Below are 18,431 nucleotides of genomic sequence, written 5' to 3'. Positions count from 1 at the left end.
TCCTAGTACACTATTCACTATTTCAAAAATTTTCCTAACTTCACATTTACTTATTCTTTCTAAATTAATAATATTTTCTACTCATTTTTCAGATTTAGTGATCTCGAATCACCATTCTGACACCACTGAAAATTCAGGCCATTACATGGTTGAGATCCAATTTTGGTTCGGTTGGGTAAAAACCAGCTAGTTCCTTAGTGAGAGACAAAATGATTATCAATGGATGGTTTTTATGCTATTGAAGATTGCGCGTGAAGGGCTATAAATAGTTGAGAAGTGAAATACCAGGGTGAATTCGTCTCAATTTAGTTTCATTCTCTCCTCTTCTTTATCTTCTTCCTTAGTTGCTCTGAAGAAAAGATAGATATGGAAGATCTGTATGGGCGATAATTAGGAGGTTTAAGTCGAAAAAGTAGAAAATTCAGTGAATTGGTAAGGCTTTAAGTCCTTCAGTGCTTGTAAATATAAGAAACAAGTTAAGACTTTTCAATAACTTTTGAGTGTTTCTGCATGCTTCTAGAAACTGAGTTTTAAAGTTGAAATTTCTAAGTTTAACTTATTACCTAGGTTATCAATCTTAGTTGCCAGGAGAATGGAAGCTTTGGTGTTCGAAAAAGCTAAGTTAAGAGGACAAAGAGCATCAGGTGAGTTTCTGTACTCCATTCTTGAAATGATGTGTGGCTGGCATGATTCTGTGATAATGTATGAATTCTGCTGATTGTGAGTGCTAAGCATACATAAGATTGTTTTGATATATGGGTATCTGCCAATGTAGTTTAATATGCATGAAATAGTTAGGATTCCATGTTTAAAAGATAGTCTACTTCATACTAGTATGTAAGTGAAATGCATGTATTGCGTGATTATAATGGTGGGGAAGTTATTAACAAGTTAGATGAAGCTAGGAATTGGGAAATAGAATTTCAGTATACCATCATACAGTTTTGTTGGGTGCAAACCCTGATGTGCGAAGCTCTAGGCCTTGCGGATGAGACACTACGGTGTTCGAGCATCAAGGTAGTTAAGGCGAACTGGAGGTATGAGTGGATGAATAAGGAAACAGAATTTCGTTAAGCTGACCATAGTTGTTAGTATTGTATTGTATCTTCCTACATTAAGAGATAAGAAAGTGAAAGAATGAGATAAAATGTGGTGAGCTTGGAAGGGACACTTAGGGGCAAGAAAGGGAATAATGTCATGTGACTAACTATTTCTAGTGTTTGAACCGTTTTGAGTCATATCTTCCTTTGAACTCGTATTGTCCTAAGCCTCAACACGTTACAAACCTAGAAGACCAATATGACTTAAGCGTTCTCTGTGCATAACTTTTCGGAATTGCTAACAATTATACTAATGAAAAAAGTTTATTCACATGATTGTGTCTGCTACACATATATTTGATTTATGTTAATGGTGATATTGTTAAACATCTAGTCATGGGAATTACTTCTAAATTGTTAGGAATATAACTTTGTAAACTAATCTTAATTTATTTTAAAAAGTTTTTAAGGCATTGAACTATCAGATATTAAGTTACATGTGCGATAAAAAGCATTATACCTTTCATATTTGATAACCATGTTTGTAGTAGTAATAAAATCCAAGAGACGTCTTCTTTTTGCATGCTATATGTCTCGACATGGTTTGCTTGAAGACAAGTAAAAAGTTAAGTGTGGGAGAGTTCAAGTGTGAAGTGTGATCTGTCATGATTGAGGTTCTTCCATCTTCACTAACTCTAGGTTGTTTAAAGAAAGAAATCAAGTCATTTTTATTTTTTTTTATTTTTTCCCATATATGTGTTTTGGTTGCTTGAGGGCAAGCAACAAGTTAAGTGTGAGAGAGTGATCTGCCACGAATTATACTATTATTTACATCCCTCTTACACATAACTTTAGCTTGTTTAATAGTTAAATCAAGGGTAGCTTAGTCACTTTAATAGTCTGAGTTTAGCCTATATAAAAGCCATTGTAATAAGATTAAACATACAATTTTAGGGAAACAGAAATTATTTTTAGGTTTTTATTTCGTTCTTAGTTTTTATTTAGTTTACGTTATACTTGTAATCGGAATATCTTATTCCAAAGTGAAACTTTCGCGAATGGAGATTGTTCCAGAACCACACTTTCATCGATAAATTCATGAGTATCTATTCCCCTTGTTATTTTATTTATATTTATTTTATTAACTTCGTTAATTGAATATTTGTGTAAATACTAGAATAATTTGTGTTTATTTATATCTTGCATGTTTTATTTGTATATGCCTAATTAATTAATTGTAATGTGGAGTTTCTTAGAGGATTAGTTGGTTGGGATAGAAAGAACTTAAAACCCTAGGCTTGACGACTCTAGGAAGTTATATAGGTGGGAATGAACCCGAAATCAGTATTGCCTATTCGTGAAAACTTTACCCCAATCCAGTCTGAACTGTGACATCGAAAGATAAGTAGTTCTTGCCAACTAATTAGTTAGTGGAAGGCTGAGAAGGCCCTACTAGGTTAATGACTAGCTGGTTGAATAGAGTCCTACATCAATAGTTAATTAAGTAAAGTAATTGGATCTAGATTAAAGGAACTCACGTAGTTGAACCAAGGAATAGAAAAAGTCGATATATTAATCTAGGATTAGATTTAGACTTAGTTCAATTTAATTAGTTTATTATTATTTTCATTTTGTTTTCAGTTTAATACTACTAATTCGTGACTCAAGTATATTAGTAATTATTTTCGGTAATTGGCTTAATAACAGTTTTCTCCAAGCTACAATCCCTTGGGTACGACCATCGGTGTACTCTCAGTACTTCATTTTACTAATAAACTATATTACAATTTGACTCGTACACTTGAGGACACCGCCTAATTTCCTATATTTTGTAGCAACATACGCACTCTTGATGTTAGCACGTCAATAGGTAGTTAATAATTTCAGAAAAAGAATTAAGGACCATCATCTTAGGTTAAGAGAAATTGTCTCAAGACGATCAGGGAGTTAAATGTGTTTAATTTCTTTTTATTATTTTATTACTACCCTAGCAAGATTGAGGGCTATTTTATGTAGTGAAGTAAAGAAACTCACTAAGTTCTATTGAACTTACAGTAGTTTTGGACTTGTATTTGCAGGGCTTGTTGGATAAGAAACTTAATGATGGACTAAGCCAAACTCTGTGAGACCAAGGGATATCAACGGTTAGATGTCATGCACATAAGAAGGGTACCTTTAGAGGCTTCGTCTCAGGGCTAAACACATTGTAATTAAGAGTTTCCTTAAAGACTAAAATTTCAACGTAGTCAATTATGTTTGGGTTAAGGGACTTATTGTAATAATTATTCGAAATAAATTAGTAAAGGGTTTCAGACAAATTTCTGACCTAAGCTTGGTGTTAGATAGATTCGGTTAGGTGGTGACACCTCATACTCGAATTCGGCGATCGGGTCGAGTAAGGGTGTTACAACTTGCCTCAGATTCCATTGTCTCCTAACTCAAACCTTTTCACTCTTCTTTGGTATATCTCGTTTGCAAGAGCCCACTACTTGTACTTCCCCATATTGTAACTTGCCTCAATTAAGATCCTCTTAATCCTCACAAATAGGCTTTAACATGCCCACATTGAACACCGAGTTAACCTTGAGTATTCCCGCTAACTCTAGTTTGTAAGCCCCTCAGCTTACTCACTTCAGAACTCTGAAAAGGCCCCTATGTCCTTGCCAAGCCAACAAATCAAAATGAATAACATTACTAAAGTGTTTGAGACATACCTCACTCGTAACATTTACTCATCTCAACTACCTAGTTTGCATCACCATTTCACCTCCAAAGTCTGATGCACAACCCACCTCTCTCGTAGGTGGTAGCCTTATTGATGACTCAACAGGCTTCATATCAATTTTCTACCTTACTAGCATTTTCAAGGGTTTTCTTAACACTCTGATCTATCGAGTCAAGTTTTTGCCACCATGAACATTTTCGACTAGCTGGATTACCGACAATACCCTGGTCCTAACCCTAATGTCTAGATTTTACTAGCATAACACATTGTGGTTGCAAATCATCAAATATATTAATACATACGGCAAAAGAAAAAAGACACGCCTTAATCTTGTCAAGGAAGTTAAAGCTAAGAACAAGGTTGTAATCATTTAAGTGGATTACTTCGAAATCTTCATTTCCCTTCCACTTGCTGATTTATAGCTCCACTCCTCGTACTACTCCCATAGTTGGAGCCTTTTTGGAATTTACCGTCTTGATCTTTTTAGTCAATTTTCTAATCGATATCATCTAAGTTTGATGCTCCTGTATCAACAAGAGTACTCCTTCTTTGACCTACGATGTTAATGTCCACAAACATCAACCCTACCTGCCTGTTATTCCTCTTTGCAATAGGGAGTGTTATTGACCCAAGCTTTGTAGCCTTACTCTCATCAAACTTTTCTTTTTCTCCTTTACTGATTGCGAATAGCTTAAATCGCTCTGGACAGTTCTGCAACCTATGCAGATCATAATACAAGAATCACTCCACTTGCTTTTTATTGTTCTCCTTGACCCTATTGTCTTCAACACTACTCATAATTGAACCGAATTTTATGGGCACTTTTTCCGGTTTATCATCCCCTTCGATGGCAGAAATCATGGATCTCTTTGGACAATTCCTTACCAAATGCGGACCGTTGCAAATGAAACATTTTATCACACTCCCCTTCTCCTTTGAGTTGTTTTTAGTTTTCCACTTCTCATTTTGTGGTTTCCCATTACCACCGTTGCCACTATTATCGTTGTCATACTCGCAATGTCCTTTATCTTCCCCACCATTGCTCTTCCCATTAGGCTTGGAAGACTCGAACTTGTCTTTCCTAGGAACAAGTTCAATTGAGGAGTCCGCTACCGTCATGGCTTTGGTAAGTTCTTGGACTCCTCAACGTTGCAACTCTTACTTCACCCATGGCTTCAACCCATCCATAAAAGAGAAAAATGCCTCATTCTCACTCAAATCGAAAATTTGGAGCATAAATTCGTTGAACTCTCGCACATACTCCCTAACTATGCCACATTGCGTAAGTTGACGCAACTTTGCTAATTTAAATTAACGTTCCGTGTCATTATTTAGTAGATAAAATTTAACAGAAGTGTTAATTTGCCTATTTTTCAGTAAAGGGGTCGAAATGCAATCCGCCCCTAAGTATAGAGGCTTCCCTGATACTTTAATCATAAAAACTCTATTATTTTAAAAAAGAAACTTATTTATTTAATGTTGATTTAGTAATTAAATGAACATTCAAGGATATTTTTATCGATTTAAAATTTTTTCCAAACTCATGCTTTTATATATGTTATATATATGTACCATAGATTATAAATTATTTGGAGTGTGTTTTTATCTTTTTATATTTCATATAAATTCTATAAACATTAATTTAAATAAACATATGATAGGATCCATTATAGATTTCAAAGTCTCAACTTTATCAATTCAACTAAATTCTTATTAGCTTTTAGTATAATTTTTTTATAAATATATTTCTTATATAATTTTTTTCATATACATTATATATGTGTTATAATATAATAATACTTAATCATTTAACTTTGTAGTTTTAGCCAAAGTTAATCTATACTATTTATAAATTTATTTATTAAATTGGTATCAGACTCAACTTAGTAAGGAATTGCCAAGAAACTTTTTATTTGCAAAGTAAATTATATAATTATGTGAGTGTTTTTTACTTTTATATTATTATAAAAAATAAAAAATTGTCTATAATGAAATTTTGAACCAAAGATACAATAATATATAATTGTACTTATTTAGTATTTTTAATCTAATCTATTTTTATATTTAAATTTTATTTTACTCACAATTTAATTTATTTGTTAATTTGATATTATACATATTTATATATAATAATTATTAATTAATTTTATATTATACAAAAAAAAATTTTGGGTACAAACCGTTTGATAATTAAGGTATCAACAAAAGAGGCTTTAACCACGGATGAATTTTTAGTTTAATTTAATTTCTTTTGAATTTTTGAATTATTGATTTTAATTTCAACAACAAGCAGCGACGCTCTCATTTATCCTCACATAATTTTCCACTTCTGTTTTCTCGTCGACCCTCCTTCAGCCAAACGCCTTCTTCCTTTCTGCCTCTCCACTGCAGCAATTCCTCTCATTTTAGTTTCTTTCCTCCATTTCCTTTCCTTTCCCTTCTTTTCTCTCCTACTCTCATATTCTTCTTTTCCTGTTTTACTGTTAGTATCAATAATAATAATTTTTTATTTATATATATATTTCCTCTTTCTCAGCTTCTTCCTCTCAACTCCTGCAAACCCACACTTCTTGGTCAAATAGGTAAATTCCTTTTTTATTTCTTCGATTTTTAAGTTACTTTTGGATGACCCAGATTTTATTTCTCTCAACTTTTTTCACTACATGTTTCTGTTTCCTATTTTTACATGAATTTCAATTCATAGCTTATTGAACTTTATGATATTCATATAAGGTGTATGGTTTGGAATTATTGAGTCAACCTTTTGAGCCCATTGAAGATCTTCTTTAATGTTGCTTATTATTATTGGTTATTTGCACATATTACCCTTTTTTTTTTCATTGCATAACTTGATTAAATCGTTCATGAATTCTGAATTGATCGTCTAAATGGGTCATCAGCTTAACATAGATTTTTGTTGTTCAGGAAGTTGGAATTTTAGATGAGAGGGATTGGTTCGATAAGGTCAGTACTGATAGACACTCGAGAATATTCCATTTTGTGAAATGTGAAGTGCTAATGTTTGCGTTTGGGAAATTGGGCATCAAGTGGTCTGTGTTCATGCTTGATTTGAGATTTTAATGAAGTTGAATTGTGATTTACTTTTATACCAATCAACATTCTTTGATAGTTTCAGTTTCTTTATATCATTTTAATTTTGACGTGTTATTAAAATGAATATACAGATTACATTGGTTTACGGAATTTCATTTTCTTCGTTTTCGTGCTGGATACATGATCTTGGTTTGACCTAAACTGGGTTAGTCAGGAAAAATGATGTCTGAAGATGCTGGACGGATGCTGGTCATGTATGATGATCCTTCGGATCAACGATCCTTGTCTTTAGATGAAACAAGTAGCCCAGAGGAATCACCTGATGAAACCCGACTTTCTCTGGAAACCACTGCTGATTCCGTTCCATATATTGGGCAAAGATTTGCAACTCATGATGCGGCTTATGAATTTTATAGTGAATATGCAAAGCGATGTGGCTTTTCAATCCGTCGTCATCGTACAGAAGGAAAAGATGGGGTTGGAAAAGGACTTACAAGACGTTATTTTGTCTGTCACCGTGCTGGCAATACACCTGTTAAAACCTTAAATGATAGTAAACCACAAAGAAACAGAAAATCGTCCCGATGTGGATGTCAAGCTTACTTGCGGATAAGCAAAGTAACAGACTTAGGACCTGCAGAATGGCGTGTCACAGGTTTTGTGAACCACCACAATCATGAACTTTTGGAACCAAATCAAGTTCGGTTCCTTCCTGCATATCGAACTATCTCAGATGCAGATAAGAACCGAATCCTTATGTTTGCCAAAACAGGAATCTCAGTACAGCAAATGATGAGGCTGATGGAACTTGAGAAGTGTGTGGAGCCAGGATATCTGCCTTTCACTGAGAAGGATGTGAGAAATTTGCTTCAGTCGTTCAGGAAATCAGATCAAGAAGATGAAAGCATAGATTTATTAAGAATGTGTAGAAACAATAAGGATAAGGATCCCAACTTCAAATTTGAGTATACACTTGATTCAAACAACAGGTTAGACAACATTGCCTGGTCATATGCATCATCAGTCCAGTCATATGAAATCTATGGTGATGCTGTGGTGTTTGACACGACTCATCGTTTGACTGCATTTGACCTGCCACTGGGGATATGGGTTGGAGTGAATAATTATGGGATGCCTTGCTTTTTTGGGTGTGTGCTTTTACGAGAAGAAAATTCAAGGTCATTTTCATGGGCTTTAAAGGTAATATAGTATGATATAACATATTAATATACTATTATATTATATAATGCAATGTAATATTATATAGCTTTTCTCAGTCTATCATATGGTACAGCTATGGCTGTCAATTTTGTGTCCTTTGTGCCTCTTCTGACATTGCTGAAAGCAAAGGCGGAAAAGAAATGAGGGAAGGAGGGAAAAAATAATTCATTCAAATGATGATTTAGTGTATGGGATGAACTAATAGGGAGCTGGTAGGTTTACACAAGATGAAGACCTTTTTAACAATCTTTGTAGTTGTGCAGGGTTCCTCGGTTGGGAGCATGGAAAAAGAATCTATTTATAAATGGTTTAGTGAGTTCATATGCTTTATCGAAACTGCAAAATGCTAGGCCAATTTTAGCATAAACCTATCTGATTTATAATATATGGTCAATTTCCGCTAAATCAGGATGGGGTGGGGAAAAAGAAGGATGCTGGAACATAATTTTGAATGGAAGGTTTCCCTTATACAGAAGATTAATACACACAGACACACACGCACACACTCTGTCTTTATCCTTATAATCTTGTGGTTCTCAAATTTGCTACTGTTCATCTCTTTTCCCCCCTATTTCTCCCTTTCTTCTTTATGGTGTTTTAGGGGCTTGCTAAATCAGTGTCTTCTTATTTTTTCTCTTCTCCAAAAGGCTTTCTTAGGATTCATGAATGGCAAGGCACCGCAGACGATATTAACTGATCAAAATATGTGTCTGAAAGAAGCCATAGCCATTGATATGCCTTCAACTAAACATGCACTCTGCATATGGATGATTGTGGCAAAGTTTCCATCCTGGTTTAATGCAGTTTTGGGGGACCGTTACAACGAGTGGAAAGCTGAGTTTTATCGACTCTACAATTTAGAGTCAATTGAGGATTTTGAATTGGGCTGGAGGGACATGGTCGACTTTTTCGGGTTACACACTAACAGGCATATTGCCAACTTGTTTGCACTACGTACACTATGGGCTTTGCCATACTTGAGAAGTCATTTCTTTGCAGGAATGACTACAACTGGCCACTCAAAGGCCATCAATTCTTTCATTCAAAGGTTTTTAAGTGCACAGACTCGACTTGCGCAATTTGTGGAACAAGTATGTTCTCTCTATCTGTAATTTCCTTCAAACCCAATTGTGAGTTCCTTATTGAATCTCTTGACTCATGATTCCTGAAGCACATGCATCTGGAATTTTCATTTTCTGATCCTCATTCAAGGTATAAGAAAGAAATTGATTGTTTTAGGATTTCAGAATAAGAAGATTCTATGATAGTAAGTGCATAATTTAGGCTTGTACAAACTTTTGTTTGTCGAGTTGCCTGGCATTGCTTCTTTCATCAACGTAGGAAGTTGGATTTTAATGCCCCTCCACTGTATATCCTGAATCCTGTACACTGAATTGTAGAACTGTTGCTCTTTGAAACATGGATAATGTCATCCATTCAATGTCTGCATTATCACCTGAAGCTTTGTTTAGTCCATTTTTATGGCTACTCAGTTTTAACCAAAGAATAAAAATTGTAGTAGAGGATTTTTCAAGATGTCTAGAAAGGCAATGAATTTTTTAGAGCACCTTTTGGAAGTTATACTTTCTTTATTGTTACAGTTCATCTACATGGTTAAACATTAATAATTCTACATCCTGATCTCTAGAGCCTCGATTAGATGCTACGGTTTGATCAACTTGCCTTATATCTGAAGTTATGCCTGATTCAGCAGTTAGGATTAAGATTTCTTTGTGCCAAAGCCTGACAAGTTTATTGAACCATGCTTTTATCAGTTGATGGGGGTCAAATCTTTCCAGTCTAATATTGGTTTTGGAACAATATCTGCCAATTAACATATAAACTTGAACCTCGTGCTGCTCAACTAAATTTCATTATCTTATGATCTCCACACCAGCATTGTCATGATGGGGTTGGAAATTGGCTTCTATCTGGAATCTGCATTTATCTTGACAAGTATTTTCCTTTTGTTGATTGTTGTACTTGTTTTTGCTTGTAATGCATCAACAATGTGGTTCGCAAAAGTGATTTGGCAATTCTTCATTCTATGTATTATCAGCTATCATGTAGCATGATTTTGCTTCCCTTGTTGATATAACTTTATCAATTAGGTTGCTGTTGCTGTGGATTTTAAAGATCAAGCAGCAGAACAACAGACAATGCAGCAAAATCTTCAAAATATTTGCCTAAAAACTGGAGCTCCTATGGAATCTCATGCTGCCTCTGTCCTCACTCCTTTTGCCTTCTCCAAGCTTCAAGAGCAACTAGTTTTAGCTGCTCACTATGCATCATTTCAGATGGATGATGGTTTCCTTGTAAGACATCATACAAAACTCGAAGGAGGCCGGAAAGTGTATTGGGTTCCACGAGAAGGCATTATAAGTTGCAGCTGCCATCAGTTTGAGTTCTCCGGAATTCTTTGCCGCCATGCCCTTCGAGTTCTCTCGACAGGAAATTGCTTTCAGATTCCAGACAGATATCTTCCCTTACGGTGGAGAAGGATCAGCACATCACCCGCAAAGCTTCTCCAAAGTACTTCAAGTGATCATACGGAGCGGATTCAACTGTTGCAGAGTATGGTATCAACCCTTGTAACTGAATCTGCCAAGTCAAAGGAGAGGTTGGATATTGCCACCGAGCAAGTCTCCATTCTTTTGTCTCGCATAAGAGAGCCGCCAGTTGCATCACAAGGTGCGCGGGATATTTCCCCTATTCATAGAAATCTTTGAAAATCTTAAGCAATTAGTGCAGAAGGCAATATAAGAAATTTGGAGGAGAGGAAAAAAAATCACTGTTGAGGTTAGAAATGCAAGAGTCGATGAAGGATTCGGCATTTGCATAGTAATTTTGTAGTTATGGAATCAAAAGTACATGAGTTGCACTCCATAGGCATCGTTTTGTCCGTTCCTGTCAATGTTTGTTTTCAGTACCTAGACTTTGGTGGAGGGACGGGGAGGGTATGTTCTTAATGATTTCTAAATGTAAAATATATAGACATAGAGAGCTTATTTTGTATTTTCTGATATTGATGTGAATTTTCTTTAGGAAAAAAAGAAAGCACAGGAAGAAATTGTTCTAGATGAACTTGTTTCTTTTCCAAGGCAGCTGATTAGCTCAATAGCTCTCTGTTTTATTATCATTATTATTTTGGTAATACTTGTCTCACACTTGGATACGAGATTATCCACCAAATATCCACGTAAAAATTTGGAAAAAAATCATTTTCATTATTTTGATGAATTGACGTCGGTTTAACTTCACAAAAAAAAAAAACTTAAAATAAAATTTAAATCTTTGGTTTCCATCTTTATAAATATGATTTTTTATTATTTTATCTTGTTATTCTATTTTAAGAAAAAAGCTACAAAACACATTTTTAAAATTTTTAAAAATAGAAAATGAAAAATATTTTATAAAAATAAAAAATAAAAAAATATTTTTGAAAAACAAATGAAGCTTAATTTCGGATACCCAAGTTTAAAATTTTGGAAGTTGAGATAATAAAACAATATCAGGGCTCAACCAAAATCCACCAACTCAGGTTAGCTTGTTAATATGGGTTATCAATTTTATGAGAGTTCAAAGTGTAAATTTAAAATAACTTATTGAAATGTCTAAAGAATTTAATATTCAATTTATTATAATCTAAACAAAATTTACTATTATGGAAGATATATTTTACTCTTTCAATTTTAGTAAAACAATATTTTTTTAAAATTTGTTAGCTCATTCTAGAAATGTATATGTTGTTTTAGTTAAAAGAGAAAAAAGAGTAAATATTGATGTACATTTTATCTTAATTTATTTAATGAAATCTCAATTCACTAACTTAAATGGATATCTTTTAAAGATAATGTAGAGACTAGGCTCTTTATCTTTACAATAGCTAGTATACAAATTACTCTTGCTTTCCATATTCAACTAGCAACCTCTTCGATTACAATTGGTGTTTTTGTATAAATAATGGATGTTTACAAAGTTGATACAAGTATGTCCAACATATATGTACAAAGAGAGAAGACAGAAATGAATGTTGTGTTGAATATTTTTGTAAATAATTGATATTCTTTATTGGATCATCATTACTTGCTTGTGTACTAAAAAAATGATTATAAGACATGAGGATTGATCCGCTACCCTTTCTCATGTTCAATTTCAACACGATGAGAGATTAGTGTTGGGATTGATGTTTAAGATCGATTTGAGATTAGTTTTGATACGGTTAAAGATCCTTTAAAACAAGTCCAAAACAATTCAAAATAGATTTTAACTAATTTAAAAATATTAAAAACATGTCAAATTATTTTAAGCAAACATTTCTTTATTCAACATCTTTTATGAAATTTTCAATAAGTTTCCCATAAAATATGTTATAATAACAAAGGGTTAAATTAGTAGAATTTGATGGTGGAGTTCAAGATTTAAGTGGGAATGATAGCTTAGGGTTTATAGTAGGAAACTTTAGAGTTTTGTGCAAAAAAAAGAGAGGTGTATATAAGTTTAGGGTTAAGGTTTAGAGCAATTACGTTTAATTAGACTTCAATATTCATGGGTGTTGAGGTCCGATGTATTTAATTGAGTTTATGGACTTGGTTTCACCACGATATATATGAGTGTCAAATCTTTATATGATATCATTTTGTAATTTTTTAATTTTAAAATACTTTTAAAATACTTTTTTTAAATTTTTTTAATTTTAAAATATTTTTAAAATACTTTTTTAATTTTTTTTAATTTTAAAATATTTTTAAAATAAATTTTTTTAATTTTAAAAATAAATTTTTGGTATTCATTTAAAAAACGGGCCGGGCCCGGGCTTATGAATTTTTTCCCGGGCCGGGCTTGGGCAAAATTCTAGGCCCATATTTCGGGCCGGGCCGAAATTTTTTCTGGATGAGCAGCTCTAGTGTGCATGATAAAACATATTTTGATAAATAATTTGGATATCACCGGTTCGAATTTTGGAGACGATATTATTATGAGGGATAGCCATAAATTCTAAATATGAATCGTAAAACGGACACAAAAAATACGAAAATAAAAATAAATTAAGATATCCCTATTCAAGAAAATTAGCATTATTTAAATAAAATGGTAAAATTAAGTGTTAAATAAACCTTTAGATAGAATGGTAAAATTAAAAATTAAAAATTAATTTTGTTTAGTTTCAAATATTACATTGTGCAAATTTTTATTGATTTTTTTTTATATAAAATGACAAAAACACCACAATAACAATAATAACTTGCTTTGTATATAAAGTGGTATTTTAGTTATTTTTCAGTTGAGTTGATGTCCAGTTGATTTATGATTCCAATCTAATCATGGAGTTTAAATATATTATATGTGTTACTGATTTTCTATAAAATATTAAAAAGACAAAAGCATCCTCATAATTATATAACTTAATTTGCATATAAAAAGGTATTTTAATTTTTCTTCAATTGAATTGATGCCCGATAAACTTGTGACACCAACTCAGTCAAGAATTTAAATATAATAATATAGACAAAAACATGCTTATTATATATATATATATTAGTTTTTATGTAAAAAGGTATTTTAGTCACATTTAATGAAATTGATATGCAATTTAACTTGTTTTACCGACTTAAGTAAGAAGCTTAAATATAATATAGATAGATATTTTTATAAAACGTATTGATTTGTATATGAAAAAAAAAACATTTTAAAAGGGTTACCATTTGGTACTTAGTTTAGTTTTAATATTCAATTTATACCTAAAATTTTTGTCTTAATTTGGTACCTAAGTTTGGTTTTGATGTTTAATTTAATACCCATACTAAATGACATCATGTTACCAATAAGTATTTGATATGCGTACTCTAGTAAGAAAAAACACGGGTAACTAGTCGGGATTAAGAAAAAACCTCAAATATTAAATTGAACATTGAAACCAAAGTCGAGAACTTAATTAGGAAAAAACCTTGAGTATCAAATTGGAAAATCTTAGGTACCAAATTGAAGGCGAAATTAATATATCAAATTGAGACAAAAAAGATTAAGTACCAAATTGAATATTAAAGTCAAAATCAGGTGCCAAATCCTATATTAACCCTTAAAAAAATAAAAAAAAATCATATAAACCTAAAGTCCATAAAAAAAGAAAAAGGCTCATTGTTGGAGATACGAAAGACAAGAGAGGTCTGGCGATGGCGACGACGGTGGTGAAGAGCGCGTTGCAGGCGATCCGTGAGAGGGGTCTCCGCAGTTTCTTAAGGGAGCTCAAGGATGATGGCTTCACGTCCGTAGTTCCACTCTCTTCCTTTTGTTTATTCGATTTCTTCTAATTTCTATTGTTTCTTCGATTCAAAAAATGGATAACCCACCTTATTTACTGATTTTTTTTCCCTTTCCTTTCCTTCAGGAAATGCTTCTTCGATGGAAACCTTCTGTACGTCTAATTCTCTCTCTTAATAATTTCCAGCTCCTTTTTTCTTAATTGGAAATTTATCATTTCTTTAAAAAATGGAATTAGGAGGTTACTGAAATTGAAATTTCAATAAATTTTAATTAGAATCAATAGAATCCGACTGGAATATCTATTGGATTTAGCAATAAGATTATTTTTATTTTACTTTATTTTTCACGAGATTTGTATAAATAGAAAGAGAGAAACTTTAACTATCCTTTAAATTTAAGCTAACCAAGAAGAACTAGAGACTTGGATGTAAATCCGCTTGATTTGGGGAGAAATAATGGAAGCTAGGAATATTATCCAGCTTCAGTGAGATGTTTCTGATTTAAAGATTCTAAATCTACAGCTTGCATAGATATTCAATGGCTGCTGGGAAAGGAAAAGGGGGAAGTGATTTTATAATTAGAAACTGATTCACTAATAAACCATGTGAATAATTTTCTTTTAGCTCCTAAGTATTTAGAAACATTAGGATTTAAACCCCAACTTTCATGGGTCTAATCCATGTTTACTTGCATCACATATTATGGGATGAAATGAATTTTTCTGAAGAAGTTTTGAACGCTGACGAGTGGTATGGGCATTTTTAGTGAATCTTTTTGCGATGGCATGAAAGAATGTTTTTTTGCTGGCTTTGAACTATGATGCACCGTTTCATCAGTTATGAGTAAATGCAATCAAGTCCAGACTCTTAAAAGTGATAATGCCCCTTGGCATTTCAGAACCTTGTGAGAATGATAAAAAATGTTTGCAGCACTTTCCAGTGTCAGCTCTTGAACCTTCTGTACTTTGTCTGACTTCAGATTTAAGGAAATGATGTTTTCATCCCGTAAAGCCTCAAGAAATTAGATCAATTCCAACTTTCCACCTCAAATACATGAGCTGAAACTCTTTTGTTCTTCTGAGCTTGGTATGTTGCATTTAGAGACATTTGCTTTGGTGGTCTTTCATTGAAACTAACATCTTAGGTTGCCTTTGCATACGCATATGTGATATGACATTTATGTTGGGCAAATTGACTTGTTCATCTTTCTTCATATAAACCTTACTATACTTAATATGACTTGAAAGAAAAGTTGCTTTCATCCATCCCATGAAGCCTCAAGAAATTAGATCAATTCTGCTTCTCCCACCACAAAGATATGAACCATAACTCTTGGGCTCTTCTATTGAGTTAGACATGCTGTATTTAGTAACATCTTGCCATTGTCTTTCCTTGAAAGTGACATCTTATGTTGCCTTTGCACAACTACGTTTATGTTGGCCATGTCTATATTGGCATTGTAACTAGCATTATTCTTCTTCTGTTGGAGTTTCATTATCCTTAAGTTGGACATATTGTCTTGTTCCTTGTTCTTCACATCAATCTTAGTCTCACTTTTTTCTGTCTAGACTCTAGAGTCATCTTAAGAATGAATTATTGAAATAGGCATGGCATTTTTGTAAAAAGCCATAGAATTCTAATTAATCTCTTTGATTTTCTGGTCTCATAAGGCATGTTTGTTTGCTGCAATGCAAGTCAAGAAGCATTGCTTGTGAGTTGTAACCGGTGGGGTATGAATGGCATATGCAATTTTCTTGCTTGTGAATCCTTTCTGACAATTTCTTTCTTAAACCTTTATGGTAGCAAATGATTATCTCAATTTACAATTGTAAGGGAAGGCTATCTAGTCTAGATATCTTCCATTGTTTCCAGGAAGTTGTCAAGCTGGAGTAAATAGGAGCCTTCATTCGCTTATATGGTCTTGAAAATCATCTTTCCTGTAGATTAGTTGCTCTTTTTCTTTTCCAGGTTTTCAATTTTACCATTTATATATTTACAATAGAAGGATATCTTTTATATGTCCAGTTCTTCAAGCCTCAGGAGTGTTGTATATATCTTTTTTTTTTTTATCTAAGTATCCATGAGTCTGAAATTATTTTGGGTATGCTCTCATCATTATTATTTATTTCATCTTTTGATGGCAATTTGATTGGTTGGTCCAGGCAAACCAAAATCCACAATATAGGGGCAACAGTTGTGGGTGTTGATAAATTCGGCAATAAGTATTATGAGAAACTCGGAGACACACAAGCTGGTTAGATTCCTCTCTGTTTTATATGAAGCACATGTTGAAAATGCTAGAAGGAAAATTGGATGATTTAAAATCTGCATTCTTGAGCCTTTAAATACTTGAAATCTACAAGATGGTCCTTTCAGCTGTATTCTCGAGATTATTTTGGTTTTCATATTTCCTTGTCTTGCATGCTTGTATTGCATATGGATGTATTTGCTTATAATGGTCAACTATATGCAAGCAATAAACACCATCTCTATGAATGTATGTAACGAGATGTCATCGTCTCTAATTTATGTTTATTACCGATGCATAACATTTATGGCATTTGTAGGAAGACACAGGTGGGTTGAATATGCAAAAAAGGATCGTTATGATGCTTCTCAGGTACCACCAGAATGGCATGGTTGGCTTCACTTCATAACTGACCATACCGGTGATGAGGCAAGTCTCGCTTTGACTAAGTTTGCGTTACAGAATGCAAGACTGAGCATGTGCTTAAAACATTTACATATTTTGGTATTGCAGCTTTTGATGCTAAAACCCAAGAGGTACGGGGTGGAGCACAAGGAGAACTTATCTGGTAAGGGGAATGAGTTTATCTACCATTCTAAAGGACATGCACTTAATCCGGGTCAGAGAGACTGGACAAGGTACCAATCATGGCAACCAACCAAGGCTGAGTAGTAATCTTTTGACTTTGCAAGCTGTGGGACGGATGTTTGAATTTTGTTTTTGATGAATAAATATGGGTTGTATTCGTCTCAAAGGATAGCTTTTGGGCATATTTTTTAAATGCAAGAAACTGGAAACTATCAACTTGATATTTGGATGTTGCCAAATAAGTTTGAAATCATCATCTGATATTGTTCAAAATTTTAATCTACATTTTGATGCTTTAATTTATATTCCGGAGTGTAAACTGCATAGGAAATGATAGTCCAGCATATGATCCAATCCAAATAAAATGGGAATAAAGTCCTCTGATCGAATGGTTACAGTATTAGGCCGTAGAGTATAGTATTCAGTGTCAGTGGGGTTTAAATGCCGAGTATTAGCATATATACTATACTAATCATGATTTTCTTAGACTCCTGAGTTAAGAATAGGAATAATTTATATTAATTATAATTTCTTGGCGGAATTTGGTATCCCCAGCCAATTCAGTGATATAACGAAAGAGAACTATGATTCAATATTAAAACAAAAAGAATCCTATAAATACCTTTTTGAAAAGGGTAAATTACACCTTAGGTCATTAAACTATTAATTAATTTATGTTTTGGTCACTTAGTTTCAAAAAGTTATAAAATATTTATTGAATTATTTGAAAGTCCTCATTTAATTAGTTGAATTATTTGAAAGTTTTTATTTAAGTCACTAGATTGGATTGTTTTGTTTTTATTTTAAAAAGTCGTCTAAGGAGCTCCAAGTGATGATTTGACGATCGATATGGTAGGTCAATACCCAATGACAAGTAAAAGAGCATATCTTAGATCCAAGTCAATTTGATAGCTGGAGACAGGGATTGGAGAAGAAAGCTATTTGGGTTTGGTTTGCAAATTTGTAACGTTCAATGCTATTTCATGAAAAAGTTAAACTGTAAAGGAGAAGGGGGAGAGACCTTTCGACTAGTGCATGTGGTGCAAATAAAGAAGGCAATACAACAACAATTTTAATAGCCTAGTGGTTTAAATGAAAACTTTTTGAATGGTTTAGTGACAATTTTGTAACTTTTTGAAGTTAAGTGACCAAAATGTAAACTTACTAATAATTTAGTGATATTGGGTGGAATTTGCCCTTCTGAAAACTACTATCTTAAAAAAAGAAAAGAATTATCCATTTTGTATTACAACCTTAAACCCACTGATTCGCTGAATAACTTCTTTTTCACC

General features: G+C 33.1%; 2 protein-coding genes across 6 annotated transcripts; both read left to right on the top strand.

The window, feature by feature from the left end:
- The first annotated feature begins 6,031 nt into the window (after nt 1-6,031).
- LOC107891509 (protein FAR1-RELATED SEQUENCE 11) lies at nt 6,032-11,120 on the top strand. 5 transcript variants are annotated; one of them, XM_016816341.2, is made up of 5 exons: nt 6,032-6,347; nt 6,691-6,729; nt 6,951-8,019; nt 8,688-9,131; nt 10,152-11,120. In XM_016816341.2, the coding sequence occupies exons 3-5, from the start codon at nt 7,039-7,041 to the stop codon at nt 10,767-10,769; spliced, it is 2,043 nt and encodes a 680-aa protein (XP_016671830.1). In that variant the 5' UTR covers nt 6,032-6,347; nt 6,691-6,729; nt 6,951-7,038; the 3' UTR covers nt 10,770-11,120. The 5 variants fall into 5 exon arrangements, with proteins under 5 accessions (XP_016671830.1, XP_040956515.1, XP_040956516.1 ...); XM_041100581.1 differs by having other exon boundaries at nt 6,040-6,347; nt 7,034-8,019; XM_041100582.1 differs by having other exon boundaries at nt 6,040-6,347; nt 7,030-8,019.
- A 3,024-nt stretch (nt 11,121-14,144) lies between these two features.
- LOC107891511 (probable NADH dehydrogenase [ubiquinone] 1 alpha subcomplex subunit 12) lies at nt 14,145-17,442 on the top strand. Its single transcript, XM_016816344.2, has 5 exons — nt 14,145-14,305; nt 14,429-14,455; nt 16,466-16,557; nt 16,871-16,980; nt 17,065-17,442. The coding sequence occupies exons 1-5, from the start codon at nt 14,214-14,216 to the stop codon at nt 17,221-17,223; spliced, it is 480 nt and encodes a 159-aa protein (XP_016671833.1). The 5' UTR covers nt 14,145-14,213; the 3' UTR covers nt 17,224-17,442.
- The last annotated feature ends 989 nt before the right edge of the window (nt 17,443-18,431 follow it).

Source organism: Gossypium hirsutum, chromosome D09 (genome assembly GCF_007990345.1).
Source record: "Gossypium hirsutum isolate 1008001.06 chromosome D09, Gossypium_hirsutum_v2.1, whole genome shotgun sequence".
Classification (NCBI taxonomy): domain Eukaryota; kingdom Viridiplantae; phylum Streptophyta; class Magnoliopsida; order Malvales; family Malvaceae; genus Gossypium; species Gossypium hirsutum.
This window is presented reverse-complemented; position numbering and strand designations above follow the sequence as displayed.

Bases quoted from the DNA above. Each gene is read 5' to 3' on its own strand.
- LOC107891511 (XM_016816344.2), top strand. From the start codon at position 14,214: ATGGCGACGACGGTGGTGAAGAGCGCGTTGCAGGCGATCCGTGAGAGG. The intron at 14,456-16,465 runs GTACGTCTAATT...TGGTTGGTCCAG, and splicing joins TTCTTCGATGGAAACCTTCT to GCAAACCAAAATCCACAATA. The intron at 16,981-17,064 runs GCAAGTCTCGCT...TTGGTATTGCAG, and splicing joins CTGACCATACCGGTGATGAG to CTTTTGATGCTAAAACCCAA.
- LOC107891509 (XM_016816341.2), top strand. From the start codon at position 7,039: ATGATGTCTGAAGATGCTGGACGGATGCTGGTCATGTATGATGATCCT. The intron at 8,020-8,687 runs GTAATATAGTAT...CTTCTCCAAAAG, and splicing joins CATTTTCATGGGCTTTAAAG to GCTTTCTTAGGATTCATGAA. The intron at 9,132-10,151 runs GTATGTTCTCTC...TTTATCAATTAG, and splicing joins TTGCGCAATTTGTGGAACAA to GTTGCTGTTGCTGTGGATTT.